Here is a 14,960-nt window from a genome sequence, read left to right as displayed (position 1 = left end):
TGCACCTGATCTAATCCCGGTCCATTTCCTTGTAGTCTCTAAATGTCTCAGATTTTTTTTCTTTTCTCCTCCAATTGCATTCATTAGATGGTATCTCCCTTTCAGAGTCTTTGTAAGACCTTCTTTTCTGTTTTGCCCTTCAGCACGGGTCAGTTTTGGCAAGCTTTGCTGCATGTGCCTGCACTTGATGGCATAAGGCCTGCCTTTTGATGCCTTTGACTTTGGGGAAGATAGTTGGGGTTTTTTTTGCAGTATCCATGCCATGTCCCTCTTATCTTCCCCTCCAAGTTTTGCCTTCCTTCGTGACTTTTCCCCCTGCTTTTGCAACATCTCTGAGCTTAGTTTTGGCCTCTTTTGGTCCTTTTGCACTGCACCTGATCTAAACCCGCTCCATTTCCTTGTAGTCACTAAATTTCCCCAAGTTTTTCTTTCTCCTCCAATTGCATTTCATTTGATGCTATCTCCCTTTCAGAGTCTTTGTAAGACCTCCTTTTGACTCTTTTGGCCTTCAGCAGGGATCAATCTTGGCAAGCTTTGCTGCACGTGCCTGTATTTGCTGGCACGTGGCCTGCTTTTTGATGCCTTTGACTTTGGGCAAGATTTCTGTTTTTTTTTTTGAAGTATCCATGCCATGTCCCTCATATCTTCCCCTCCAAGGTGTGTCTTCCTCTGGGACTTTTTCCCCTGCTTTTGCAACATCTGTCAGCTTAGTTTTGGCCTCTTTTGGTCCTTTGCACTGTGGCTAAGTTCCTCACCGACCACTTTTGAAGACACTAACTCTCCCGATTTTCTGGGTTTTTTTCAATTGCATTTTATTTGATCCTATCTCCTTTCCAATGCCTTTCTAAGCCTTTCTTTTCTTGAGTTGCAAGATTCCGTTTCCCTTCCGAAAGGAAATGAAATTTCCTTTCGGGAAGGGAAACGGAATCTTGCATTTCAATGGGGACCAAGAGGGGAATCTTTGCTGCATGTCCCTGCACTTGATGGCATGCCATGCCTTTTGATGGCTTTGACTCTGGGGAAGATTTTTTCTTTTTGAAGTATCCATGCCATGTCCCTCATATCTTCCCCTCCAAGCTGATTCTCCTCCGGGACTTGTTCCCCTGCTTTTGCAACATCTCTGAGCTCAGTTATGGCCTGATTTGGTCCATTGCACTGCACCTGATCTAATCCCGGTCCATTTCTTTCTAATGTATTTATGTCTCAAAATCTTCTTTTCTCTTTTTCTCCTCCAATTGCATTCATTAGATGGTATCTCCCTTTCAGAGTCTTTGTAAGACCTTCTTTTCTGTTTTGCCCTTCAGCACGGCTCAGTTTTGGCAAGCTTTGCTGCATGTGCCTGCACTTGATGGCATAAGGCCTGCCTTTTGATGCCTTTGACTTTGGGGAAGATAGTTGGGTTTTTTGCAGTATCCATGCCATGTCCCTCTTATCTTCCCCTCCAAGTTTTGCCTTCCTTCGTGACTTTTCCCCTGCTTTTGCAACATCTCTGAGCTTAGTTTTGGCCTCTTTTGATTCTTTTGCACTGCACCTGATCTAAACCCGCTCCATTTCCTTGTAGTCACTAAATTTCCCCAAGTTTTTCTTTCTCCTCCAATTGCATTTCATTTGATGCTATCTCCCTTTCAGAGTCTTTGTAAGACCTCCTTTTGACTCTTTTGGCCTTCAGCAGGGATCAATTTTGGCAAGCTTTGCTGCACGTGCCTGTATTTGCTGGCACGTGGCCTGCTTTTTGATGCCTTTGACTTTGGGCAAGATTTCTGTTTATTTTTTTTTGAAGTATCCATGCCATGTCCCTCATATCTTCCCCTCCAAGGTGTGTCTTCCTCTGGGACCTTTTCCCCTGCTTTTGCAACATCTGTCAGCTTAGTTTTGGCCTCTTTTGGTCCTTTGCACTGTGGCTAAGTTCCTCACCGACCACTTTTGAAGACACTAACTCTCCCGATTTTCTGGGTTTTTTTCAATTGCATTTTATTTGATCCTATCTCCTTTCCAATGCCTTTCTAAGCCTTTCTTTTCCGGGTTTCGTAAGATTCCGTTTTTTTGAAAGGAAATGAAATTTCCTCCTTCGGGAAGGGAAACGGAATCTTTCCATTTCAATGGGGACCAAGAGGGGAATCTTTGCTGCATGTCCCTGCACTTGATGGCATGCCATGCCTTTTGATGGCTTTGACTCTGGGGAAGATTTTTTTTTTTTTTGAAGTATCCATGCCATGTCCCTCATATCTTCCCCTCCAAGCTGATTCTCCTCCGGGACTTGTTCCCCTGCTTTTGCAACATCTCTGAGCTCAGTTATGGCCTCTTTTGGTCCTTTGCTCTGCAGTTAAATTTCTGACAGACCATTTTTTGAAAACACTAAATGTCCAAGGTTTTTCTTTTGGGGGTTTTTTTCAATTGCATTTCATTGGCTCCTATCTCCTTTCCAGAGTGTTTGTAAGCCTGTCTTTTCGGGTTCGCAAGATTCCAAAAATGAGAGGAGAAAAAAAATTGGGAAATTTTTTTGCAAAAGCAGGGTGAAATGTCAAGGAGGAAGAGAAAACTTGAAGGAGAAGATATGAAGCACATGGCATGGATACGTTAAAAATAGAAAAGAAAAACCAAGGAAAACGTATTCCCCAAAGTCAAAGCCATCAAATATCAGGGTATATGCCATCTAGTACAGGGACATGCAGCAAAGCTTGGCAAAATTGATCCCTGCTGAATGCCAAAATAGAAAGAAGGACTTACAAACACTCTGGAATGCAGATACCATCAAAGGAATTGCGTTTGGAGGAGAAAAAAAAACCTGGGAAATTTGGTGACTTCATGAAAATGGACCCGGATTATGTTAGGTGCAGTGCGAGGGACCAAAACAGGCCAGAACTATGCTCACACATGTTGCAAAAGCAGGGGAAAAAGTCACGAAGGAAGACAAACTTGGAAGGGAAGATAAGAGGGACATCCATGGATACTTGAAAAAAAAAATCTTGGCAATAGTGAAAGCCTTCAAAAGGCATTGTATGCCATCAAGAGTAGGGACATGGACCAAAGTTTGCCCAATTTATCCCCACAGTAATTTCAAGAATTCATTTCCGTTCCTGAAAGGAAATAACATTTCCTTTGTTGAAGGGAAATGAAATATTGCGAAACATAAACGAAAGCCTTACAAACACTCTGGAAAGGAGATATAAGGAAGGTCCTGCTTGACCAGCCTGATCTCTATCTGTCATAAATTAACCTCCTTAATGAATGAAGGAAAAGCTATGGATGTTGTCTACTTGGACTTTAGTAAAGCTTCTGATATTTTCCACAGCATCCTTCTTGAGAATCTGGCTGCTTATGGCTTGGAGAGGTGCATCATTCAGTGGGTAAAAACTTGTCTGGATGGCTGGGCCCAGAGAATGATGGGGAATGGTCTCTTCTCCCAGATAAGAAGTGATTTGACAAGAGGAAAGAGCATCAAGTTTCACCAGGTGAGTTTTAGATTGGATATCAGCAAAGATTTCTTCACTGGCAGGGATTGTCAAGCATTGGAACAGGCTGCCCAGGGAAGTGGTGGAGTCGCCATCCCTGGAGGTATTTAAATGGTGTGTAGATGTGGCACTTATAGACACAATTTAGTGATGGGCCTGGCAGTGCTGGGTTAATAGCTGGACTCAATGATCTTGTCTCTTCAACATAAACCATTCTGATTCTATGATTCTCTGTCACCATGAAGTTTTCCTGCTTAGAAATATGTCACTGCCATCAGTATCCTGCTGTATTCTTGGTACAGCAGAAGCATATGTAAGCATGGAGTTGGTACTGTTAACCTTTAATTAAGATTAAATAATGAAAAAGGAACTTTACATAATTGAAGGCTTTTGTCCTACTTCATAAATACAGAGAAAAAACAAAGAAAGCCATTTTGCTTCATGTGATGTCAGCTTTAATGTAATCTTTCTGATTAACAAAATTAGACAGCAATTAAATAGTGGTCAAATCAGTCTTTATTGATTCATTATTTATAAGAAACTTCCTGGAGATGTAAGTGCTGGATCTTTTAACTTACAGTACCACAAGACAAAGCTACCAGCAAAAAGTGACAGGCTTTGTTGCATGATTATTGAAGTATGCAGCAGAGCAAGATTACATTCTGACACAAGCCCTTAAAAAGGGTACTGTAATTTTGTTCAACCAAAATTCATATTTAACAAAAAAATATGTTTTCCTGCAAAAATCTTATGCTGTCACATGCAACCCCTTGTTACTTAAGCACATCCTGTTTGGGTACTTTTAAGTTTTTCCAACGCCTCAAAGTAACTTTGTATTTTTCACTTTCAGTTTTGTCAGATAATTTTTTTAAGACTACCCGCATAACTACAGCAGTTCCTGTTTCTTTATCTTCACCTATTATGAGATCCAGTGTGTCACCAAGTTTCACCTGGAAACAGAAAGAGAAGATGAGTGATTACAAACATTCCCTGGGGAAATCCCCGCCATGTTCCTTTCTTTCCACTTAACATTCCTATCTCACAGGAGAGGAGGAAGGCAGCCAATACGAGACCTATTATAGATCCTCCAGTGATGAACTTCCAGGAAAGCCGTGGCAATACACAATTACATGTCTCAGGACCTCCCCGGCCGAGAGCTTCACGCTCCGTGTTATACAACCAACACCTAACTCTGTGAAAAAGGTTTCATGTATGTCTTTATTTCCTGTCAACACAGACACAAGCCAGCAAAATGTGAAGTTCTTCCTCCTGCCTTTAAAACAGTTTAAAATGTTTCAAAGAACAGAGTGCTCAGCAACTGCCTGTGCTCCTCTCAAAAGTCACAGAAACAGTACACCGCTCATAAACCAGCCTTAACTCTATGGGATCAGGAATCAAAACTTCTCATCATATTGCCCTTTGATGACAGTAGCCACCACTGAGGATCACCCTCACATAAAGAAAGGGTAGGCAGAACTACATGTCTAGTGACCCTTCTGGCTCTCTCCTAACTGTGGTCCTGTGTGCTCTATTACAGGTACAACAACCTTCCCCTCAGCTACTCCAGTTTCAATCCCTTTCTATCATCAAACTTCCTCTTTTTCTTTAATCATATGCCTGCTCCACCAATATCTCAGATTTAATCATTCCTACTTCATCAACCTCAAATAGTGATATCATCACTTCCTTCAGCAACTTAAAATGTTCTGTCCTTGCTGCCTTCTCCTGACTTTCAGACTTAGATTTGACTCTCCAACCACACAAGTTTCCTGTCTGCCTTAGGGAATAAAGTTTTACCCAGGGAACCATGGTCACACCATCCCCCCCAGGTGGAAGTGGCGTTAGCAATGCTGTGCATTCACCTTTGCAGAGTGATCTAGAGGGAGAAGATCATGCCTTAGATATTTTCTTGTGCTATATAAAAAAAATTTAAAAGTCTTACAGTTCTACTTTTCTTCCATAGTTTTTCTCCATTCAGCCTGAGTTCATTATTGTAGAATGCATCTTCTATTTTACTGAAGAAAAACAAGGTTTTATTGCAATTACAGTGTGCAGCAAACAAAATGCAATTGTTTCTTTGCAGAAACACAACACCACCATCCATAGGCAAGGCACATTTCTACACCTCTAATTTGTGTGTAAAGGACACCTTCACTTAAGGTCAGGACAGACTTGAACTCGAAGAAATGGGCTTTCACAAATATTAATGAAATAATAGCATATAGTTGCTCTGTGCCAGAAAAGCTGTTTCTAGGGATCTGTCTCCTGAATATCCAAAAAATAATATCCCCTTTCCTGCACCAGCCAGTTTAATAATTTGTTAGTGATCAAGTTATACTAATATTCTGTTCCAACAACACAGTGATATCAGACTGCTGCAGCTTGCATTAGATCAAACACTGTGATACATTTATAGACTGCACATTTACCTGGTGGACCTGTGAAGCTTATACATACTAGCCCCTATTTCTCCATTCATTAAATAGTGCATTATTTTACTCCCTCAATCTGAAATTAGACCTTTTCATATTACACAGTACAGTAGTTTGCATTTCCTTAATTTTAAATAAATAGGAAGTGATTACAAAATGCCTCCTCAGCAATCCTAGAAATACTGCAGATGGGGAAAAGCAAAATCAGGCTGTTTCATGGGAGATAGGGTGAAATAAACAGGAACACCCATACATCCAAAACATCTATTCAGAGAGTCAAAAAAAGCTACACCAAAAAAAACCCTACAAATACTGAGTTATTCCAGCAGTAAAAACTTATCAAAAGTCAAATTTTAGATGCATTACATCTTTCTCAGTAGCAAGTTGTTTCTTCTGTACTTACTTTCTTGCCATGTCTAGACCAGCTTTCAAGATCACGTCGTATCGAAGAGACTGCACTACTTTTTCAAGATCCTTGTAATCTTTTACTACATTGGGGTCATTTTCAAATTCATCTTCCAAATTACTTTCATCTTCATCCTCTTCTTCCTCCTCTTCTTGTATGCTTTGTCTGCTCTTTTTAGAGCTTTTGCTGCTTTTGTTCCTTAGAGAAAGTACTGAGATATACTCTGGAGAGAGTCTTAGTGCACTGAGTCTGACTGGGGAAAAACTGAAACATCCTCTGTAGTTTACTGTGCTTGCTTGACAGCTGCAGAATAAGCTTCTCCTCCAAGTGGGATACAGTTTATTTGAGGGAAATTTCTCCCACAGTCTGAACCAGACATTTAGTTTTCTGAAAGTGCTGACGGGGAGTCTGAAGCCAGTCATAGCATAACCTAAAATAAAACAAACATTCATATGTAAAAATGAGCAACTGCTTTGACGGATTGGAAGGATTTCCCCACATATGTTATAACAGTTACTACAAAAAGATGAGTACCCAGTTCCCCATACAGCGATGCATCACCTGAAAGCACAAGGCTTTAGGTGGCTTTATGATCCGACTTTCTCATACACTGGCCAACACTACAAAGAGCTAAGACACCAGATGAGAAACAAATGCAGAAAAGCCCAGCAGAATACTCCGTTTGTAATTTCTTTTCTGGTGTTCAACATTAACTGTGCAAACACATTTGTGGCACTTCCCTCCCTACATCTGAAATACAATTCACAAAACACACAGTAACGCCGCTGTGTCATAAAAAGCACAGGGAGATCTCTATTTATTACGAGTCATTGTCAATACAAGCAAGTTGCTGAACACTACTAGCAAGCAAATCCAGAAAAGCCGAAAGCTGCTTAACCTCCGTTTCTCCTTGGACCACAACACTCCTGCGTGGCAAAACGCTGCACAACGTCCCCTGTTTCTCCAGACGGGAACTCGCGCCGCGGTAGCGCTCGGCAGAAATAACACGGCTCTATGTACCACAACAGGCATGACATCAGGAATGAAGAATGACACTGGCAACACCAGGCTCGTAACGTAAGACTGATCAATACAACACTGCTGGTCCTCTCTCTGACCTGGCGCAAGTAGGTGCAAACACCCCCAAAACACCCCAGATGTCTTTCAACGCTCTCAGAAACTGATTTACAGCCCCTAAGAGCTGGACGCTGCGCTGGCTTTTACTGTGATCTCATATCCACGGAAACACGTGTTTCCTTACGAGATCAGTCTGGTTTCCCTGCACCCAAGTGACCTCTGCCAAAATATTAAAGGAGGCTGCATTTGTGGCTGAGAAAAACACCCTGATCAATAAGAGCAATTACTGACCAAATAAAAATAACCACACCTCCCCCGTATTTTTCTTGGATCTAAATATGTGACCTTAAAATATAGGACAAATAGTTTGAATTGTAGGACGGTACACGGACTGCAGAAGACACAGGCCTCTCCTCAGTTCGGGGGCAAATTCCAATAGTTATTTGGAACTGCAAGAACGTGCAAACAAATATTATTGCAAATATTATTTGCAGAACGTGCAAACAAATATTATTGCTTCTTTTTAGCGCTCGACCTTAGTTTGTTCCGCGCAGGCCAGCGGGTACAAGCGGCCCAGGAGGGGGGTGAGCCCGCCTGGCGCAGCAGGCGCGCCCTCTCCGCCCCGCTGGAACCCCCGGGCGGGCAGAGCCGGGCCCAGCAGCCCCTGGCCCGCCGGAGGGGCGCTCGGCGCCGGCGGCACCGGGCGGCCCCGCCTTCCCTGGCGGCTGCCCCGGGAGGCCGCAGGGCCCGGCCGCGGCCCAGCCGCCGCCGGCCGCCGCCGCGACCCGGCCTCACCGCCTCAGAGCCTTGGCGCGCCCGCCCCGGCCGCGGCAGAGGGCGGCCCGCGGACCGGCGTTACCTGGGTGCCGGGGCGCCTCGGCCCGGGCCGCGCTGCCGTCCCCGCGCCACCGCTCGCCCGCCCGCCGGAGGCGGAGCCGGAGCCACCGCAGCCACGGCTCGGCGCCCTCTGCCGGGGCCGAGGCTCGGCGGACTCGCTCGGCGTCCCGGAGTGGGACGGGCAGGGTGGCGGCGCGGGGGCCGCTCCTTCTCCGCCCCGTGCCCGCCAGTCTGCGAGCCGAGGCGCCTCTCACGGAATCTCGGAATGGGCAGGGTTGGAAGGAAGGCACCACAGTGGCCATCTGGTCCAACCTCCCTGCTCAAGCAGGCTGTTTCAAGGGAGGTGGGGTGAAATAAACAGGAATGTCCATACGTCCAAAACATACATTTAGAGAATCAAAAAAGCTACACCAAAACAAAAAAAAAAAACCAAATTCTGTTTTATTCCAGCAGTAAAAACTTATCAAAAGTCAAATTTTAGATTCATGGCATCTTTCTCAGTAGCAAGTTGTTTCTTCTGTACTTGCTTTCTTGCCATGTCTAGACCAGCTTTCAAGATCACATCATATCGAAGAGACAGCGCTACTTTTTCATTCCACAGCACAGGGCGCAGGATTGTGTCCAGGCAGTTGTTGAGTATCTCCAATGAAGAGACTCCACAAGCTCTCTGGGCAGCCTGTTCCAGGGCCTGGTTATCCCAGCGGTAAAGTTCTTCCTCATGTGCCGGTGAAACTTCCTGTGCATCGTTTTCTGCCTGTTGCCTCATGACCTAATAGTTGGCACTACCAAGAAAAACTTGGCTCCATCCTCTTGGCATCCACCCTCTAGATATTTGCGGCTGCCTCTCCCCTTCTGCACCCTGTGCCCTCTGGTTTGGGAGCAGAGGCTGGAGGGAGATGGGAGAGAGGCAGGAGGGCAGCAGGCTGAAGTGGGTATCCTGCCGATCCCTCCTCAGCAAACCGGGAGGCTCCACGGGAGGAGCCCTCTGTGCTTGGGCCACCTCTGCCTGTCCTCTGCTGGACGACTGGTCCAGCCACTGATGGTCTCCTGCTCCACTGAGATGTGCTGGAGCTGTTTCCCATTATAATTTTCCCAGCTTTCTAGGGAAGTTTTTTTTCCTGTGTTTTCAGCCCCTTATGCTCTAACCAACTGTCCAAACCAGAAAAACATTAAAATCTCTCACTGGGGAAATTGCTCCAGCAGATGCACAAGTTTTCCAACCACAGATTGATTTGAAGGGCTTGGCCACCATGACAATTTAATCCAAACCCCTCTGTGGCTCATGTTTTCCCTTATTCTTACTTTCCTTCGCATAACATCTCCCTCTTTTATTCTTCATGTCCATTTCTGGGGATAATTCATAATTCCTTTTCTGTGGAGCTCAGAAACTAGGAGAGGTCCATCCCCTCTTCTGCCTTCTCCCAGATTTCTCTAGGCTGTGCACCAGTCTCTTGGTGCTTCTGAATGCTCTGATTTCTCAGCATTTGGGGAATTCTCTGTATCCATACAGAGCAGGCACAGAATGCAACCAGATTGGTAGCATTGGGCCCTCATGTAAGTGGCTGCACAAGGTTAAGGATAATTTTGGCAAATGAAAAAGCTCCTCAACTTTACAATTTTGCTTTAAAATGCTGGCCACCTCATCTGACAGACCAGTCATCCCTTGGAAAAATACTGGCAAATCTGAAAAGTGATATAACTCCAGAACTACTACTGAACAGCAGCTGTGCAATTAGCACAGGCATTATAAGTGTTTGCTTAATTTTTCACCTGTATAAACTTTGCCACAAAATGTTTGAATGGGAGGTTTTTAAGTCAGGGATATTTGGTAATGGAGCAATTAATGAGCAAAGCTATTTCCCCTCCTTAGAAACTTCACTGGGAAGAAATCTCTGAACATCTTTGTGTCTTTATGTATTTTGAATGTTCCAGTGCTAAGTTCTGTGAGATTCTGACCAATTTCAGTTGAGAATATAGCCTCTAACTTTTTTAGCACTTTCCCCCTATATATCATAAAATATACATACATACTTACTGGGGGACGGGGTAACTTTGTAAAAGTAACTTTCTTGCATTCATAGTGGCACATAGTGAATCAAAACAGAAAAAAATGTCAAGAGCAGCATGGATTCCCTAATCAGAAATGCTACCTTCTCCAAGGAGGAAAAAACTACTCAGCCAAAACCCAACAAAAACCACCCAAAGCCTTTCTTTCCATACACCCCATTCTCTTCAAATATTTTGGAATTTTCTTTCTCTCATGTAGGATTAAAGTAACAATCCAACATTGCTGAGAATGAAGTTAACTTACTCTTTGTAAACCAAAATATAAATATTAGTGCCTTTCTATGTTGTTCAGGTATTACACATCCTTATTACACCTTCATATTGAATGGCAAGGTAAAGAGTGTGTCTGAAGTCACTCTGTCTTTTATATTTTAAAATATGATGATACTGTTGCATCTCACAGAAGCAGAAATTAATCAGATGCAGGGGAAATGCGACTTGGTTGTCATGAGCAGGCATCACAAATCTGATTTATCTCAGCATTTCGCAACCCCAGACAGAGATATCACCTCTGTCACACTTGCTTAATTTACTAGTCCAGCTATGAGGGCAACTGTTCCAGTTGTACTGGTTGGAAAGGACATCATATTATTATTACATCTCAGTCATGAAAGCAGATGCTTACTGAAGTTTTTTGGGATTCCAGCCCCCCCACCCTCCCAGGATTCATTCAGCCCTGGACTGTAGAGGAACTTCAGTGTCTCTCAGGTCTTCTTGTCAGACTCCCTCTCTGCTACAGAATTGAAGGGTCATGAAAGGGAACTCCCAGCCTGGGTCAGTATGTGCAATTTTTAATAAAAAACGATGCAAAAATTAAGTTGAGAATGATTAATCCTGCTTTTTATATATGGGACTGTAATTACAACCAAAATGTTCTGAGGGGGTAAAGACCTCAATGTAATTTTTCTCAGTCTACCATTAGATGGCACTGAAAAGCTCTTCTCAAAGCTGTCACGGGCTCAGGCTTCCCGCACAAGAGGCTTTGCTCAAGCTCACATCAGTCATAGCTATCTCTCAGCAGGATGTTCTTTAAGCTGCTTTCAGATTACTTTTTCTTTTTTTTTTTAATATAAAACCTCAGCAACATACAGTCAAAAGTTTCAGTATCAGTAAGAAACAGTGAACATCTCTGGGAGATTCATGGTGGTTTTTGGTTTTTTTGTTTTTTGGTTTTTGGTTTTTTTGGGGTTTTTTTGTTGTTTTTGTTGTTTTTATTTTGGGGGGGGTTGTTGGGTTTTGGTTTTTTGGTTTTTTGGTTTTTTTTTGGGGGTTTGTTTGTTTGTTTGTTTCTTTTTGTTTGGTTTTTTTTTTTTTAATTACTCTGACCAAGATGTGTTCTTGCCATGGCTATTCTCACAGAATTGATTTTTTTTTTTCCAGGGGAGTAATTTCCTCTCTAGGAAGGATAATTCCTCTATTGTTTGATTTTCATTTTGTATATTTCACTATACTCCCTATGCCATTCACTTACAAGGAGATTAGTCTTTTAGGTTTGATAGCTCAGAGAGAAAATTCTCAGTAGCTTTTGAGCTGTACGTTTGGATCTGTAACTGGGAATTCCCTCCCCACTGCCTAGGGTTTTTTGTTACCTTTGTTTTCCTGCAAGGTCAGTCAAGTGACAGCGCTGGATTTGCTGACACTCATTGCATCTCAAAATAAAGAGCCCCATGCTGCCATTTGGGTGCTGTGAGTAGCTCTGACTAACATTCTGCAATGCACATCTCGCCAGATCACTTGTCTCTGCAGATTTAGCTCCAGCATTGCTTTGTTGAGACCACACGCTTTTTAACTTACAGTGGTTATTTCAAGGTGAGAAGGTAACTGGACAGTGTTCTATGCATATTTATGCTGCCTGGCCAAACAGAGTGTTCCCATATGAGCATCACCTTTAAGTTTGTCCATATTCATTTGAATAATGAGCTTCCTGACTGCTAATTCACTTCTTCCAATGTCACACCTATTGTAACTGCTTAGATGTTCTTTTTTCTTAGTCCATAGCCTAGAGATAATTCCTCTAGTTGGTACTTGCATTCAATCTGTGACCAAATAATTCTATCATCTCTTTCTCTAAAGCCCTGCTCTGAAAAATAAGATTTCATGCAGCAGAATCTCCCTTTCCAGCTCTTCTAGTGCTGCCTTTTCAGCTGACATGCTGCTCTAAATTTCCCTTTCTCACACATTTGCTCCTATAATCTACTGTGATATCTTTTACTATAAAACATTGTATTTATTCTCTTTAGGATACCTTTAATGTCTTCAGCTCCTATCCCAGCACACTGAAACCTCTGTTTCTCTCTACTTACCAACTCTTAGTTTTGCCATTTCATCTCTTGTGGCAACAACTCCATTATGAACTTCTGTCCATTTTTTCCTGCAGCCACATTGGCATCCTGCACAGAGAATTCCTTTCCAGAAGCGAGCAAGGTTTCACAAAGTACCTTTACTTGCAGTTTACTTATTCCTTGAAAACCCATCTTAGACATTAAAGATGGGTAATTAGGGGAGTAGGGGGAAGTGGATGAGTTTCAGGTATTGTTTTGTATTTCTTTAAGTGATGGAGATACAACCACTTGTTAATGTAGCATTCTCTCTTTCCCGCCCCCATCCTTTTCACTGCCTGACTAATTTGGCTTTTGTACTCTTATTATCTTTTAAAGTAGGAGGCCACATTGAGCCACGATAAGAAAGAAGATGGAGGTGGATAATGCAGGTTGCTCTGACTAGCACTGAAGAAGTGATGTGAGGCCACTCCATCAGTCAGAGCATGGTGAACCACCTAAACCAGAAACACATTGCTGCCTTGCCAGTGAAAACTGGTGTTACATCAGTGGTTAAGTGGGAGGCAAAGAGTGAGTAACTTCCTTCAGCCAGTCTGGTATTAAATCCAGCTACACCAAGATTAAAAGCTCTGCAGTTTCACTGCTAATTCTTTCATTTCCCAGTTTGGTGAGGGCTTTGCAATGAGATCTGTTTTGTTGTTTCACCCTCACTTTCTTGTTTGCTAATTGTGTAAAACACAATAATTTTTTGGTAGGAAAAGTTATCGTGCTGTTTTCTAAGACAGGATTTGAGACTTTCATTCATTCTGTAGTGAACGTGTTCAGGTCCTGCTGGTGTTGGTTGCTGCTCTAGGATTTATCTAGCTACACTAACAATGGGTGACAAATGCAATAAAACCCAAACCCAATCAATTAAGCATTCATTATTTGAACCTTATTTATTAGCCATAACACAACATAGTCCATGAGCAAATGTTAAGTAGTTTGAATTATTTGTTTACTTCTGTGTTTCCTCTGTATTCTTCTCAGATTAATGTCTTTAGTTACTAGAAAAAAATGTTCTCTTTTCTAATTAATAGCAACTAATTCAAGATATACACATGTAAGTTTAGCATTATTAATTTCCAGTGGGGAAATTTCAATTGTTCCTCCATCTGTGTATAATTAAAGTTTCCATAAAACAAGCAAACTAAAAATCCCAAACAAAACCAAACCAACAATATTTTGTGTCAGGTTTGCTTTTAGAAGCAGAAAAAAGGCTGAGCAAAGGACTCCAGCTTCCAGTGTGACTCAGGGACCAAATTTTCTTGATTAGCATCTGTAAACAGAAAAAATTATCTGTTTCAATGCACCTTTGAGATACACACACACACACGCACACACACACACACACACACACGCACACACAAAGAAATAATATCAATAAAGGTGCAATAAGGAGGGATAGAATGTCAGAATAATATTGCTTGGTGTCAAGGCTGTCCTGCCCTTTCACAATGTCCAGCTCCAAAGGTGTATAAGATGTGTAAATCCCATGGTAGGAAGATTTGGGATGCTTTATCTCCTGGGGAAGCATGTCCTTGCAACATTAGCTGTTTCAGCTCTGGGTGTTCTCATCAGTGTGTGACCACTCCTTCTCTGTGCCTTGCATAACGATGCCATGTGATAAAGTATTCACCATTTAAAAGATACATGAAGTCTTAACACTCCTAGTGATACATGATACATGTTTCCGTTCAGCAGTTCCTCTTTTCAAATCCTAGACTGGTCCCTTTTTCTATTATGAAATGGGAAGAATAGCTGATCTACTTTACATGTTTTAATCCTATTTGTTCTTATTTTGATTTAAAATATTGTGTCTTCCCATCCAACTTTAGATCTTCCTGTTTATCAGATTTCTCCACGGTTCATTATCATTACTTTGTTATCTCTGCCTGTCCTCTACTCAAACTAGAAATTACCCAGAAAAGATTACAAAAGGATAACCCCTTCAGGATGCCATGCAGCAGTCATGACTAGTAATTAATTCTGAACCTAGGCACTCCATAAGACTGCTGTCTTTTCATACAGACTATCTTCTTGATAGCTGTGGGTAAAAATCTGCCCTGTTAACTGGCAAAGAAAAGGCAGTAAATAAACAACAACAACAGAAAACCAAACCACAAAACCAAGGAAACAATAGCAAACAAAAAAATGGAAGCAGAATACAAGATCCAGATTGCAAGGTACAAGTGCTCAACATTTCTCAAAAGAGGATAAAGACTTCCACTGCTATCAGAAAAAAAATGCTTCATATGCAGGGCTGAAAACATAGGTCTTGTAAAGTGTCAGGGATAGAAGAAATCCCAGCAGTCATAAACTAATGATAATGACTAAAATGACTAATAAGGATGCAAGGATTTTCAGTGTA

At 42.3% G+C, this 14,960-nt stretch overlaps 1 protein-coding gene across 1 annotated transcript; it reads right to left on the bottom strand.

Annotated features, from left to right (window-relative positions):
• Positions 1-3,950: 3,950 nt before the first annotated feature.
• MTRES1 (mitochondrial transcription rescue factor 1) lies at positions 3,951-8,283 on the bottom strand. The gene is made up of 4 exons (XM_030945519.1): positions 8,227-8,283; positions 6,288-6,720; positions 5,395-5,467; positions 3,951-4,402 (listed from the first exon to the last, which is right to left on the bottom strand). The coding sequence occupies exons 2-4, from the start codon at positions 6,710-6,712 to the stop codon at positions 4,226-4,228; spliced, it is 675 nt and encodes a 224-aa protein (XP_030801379.1). The 5' UTR covers positions 6,713-6,720; positions 8,227-8,283; the 3' UTR covers positions 3,951-4,225.
• Between the last annotated feature and the right edge of the window lie 6,677 nt (positions 8,284-14,960).

The sequence above is a fragment of the Camarhynchus parvulus genome, chromosome 3, assembly GCF_901933205.1.
Source record: "Camarhynchus parvulus chromosome 3, STF_HiC, whole genome shotgun sequence".
NCBI classification, from domain to species: Eukaryota; Metazoa; Chordata; class Aves; order Passeriformes; family Thraupidae; genus Camarhynchus; species Camarhynchus parvulus.
This window is presented reverse-complemented; position numbering and strand designations above follow the sequence as displayed.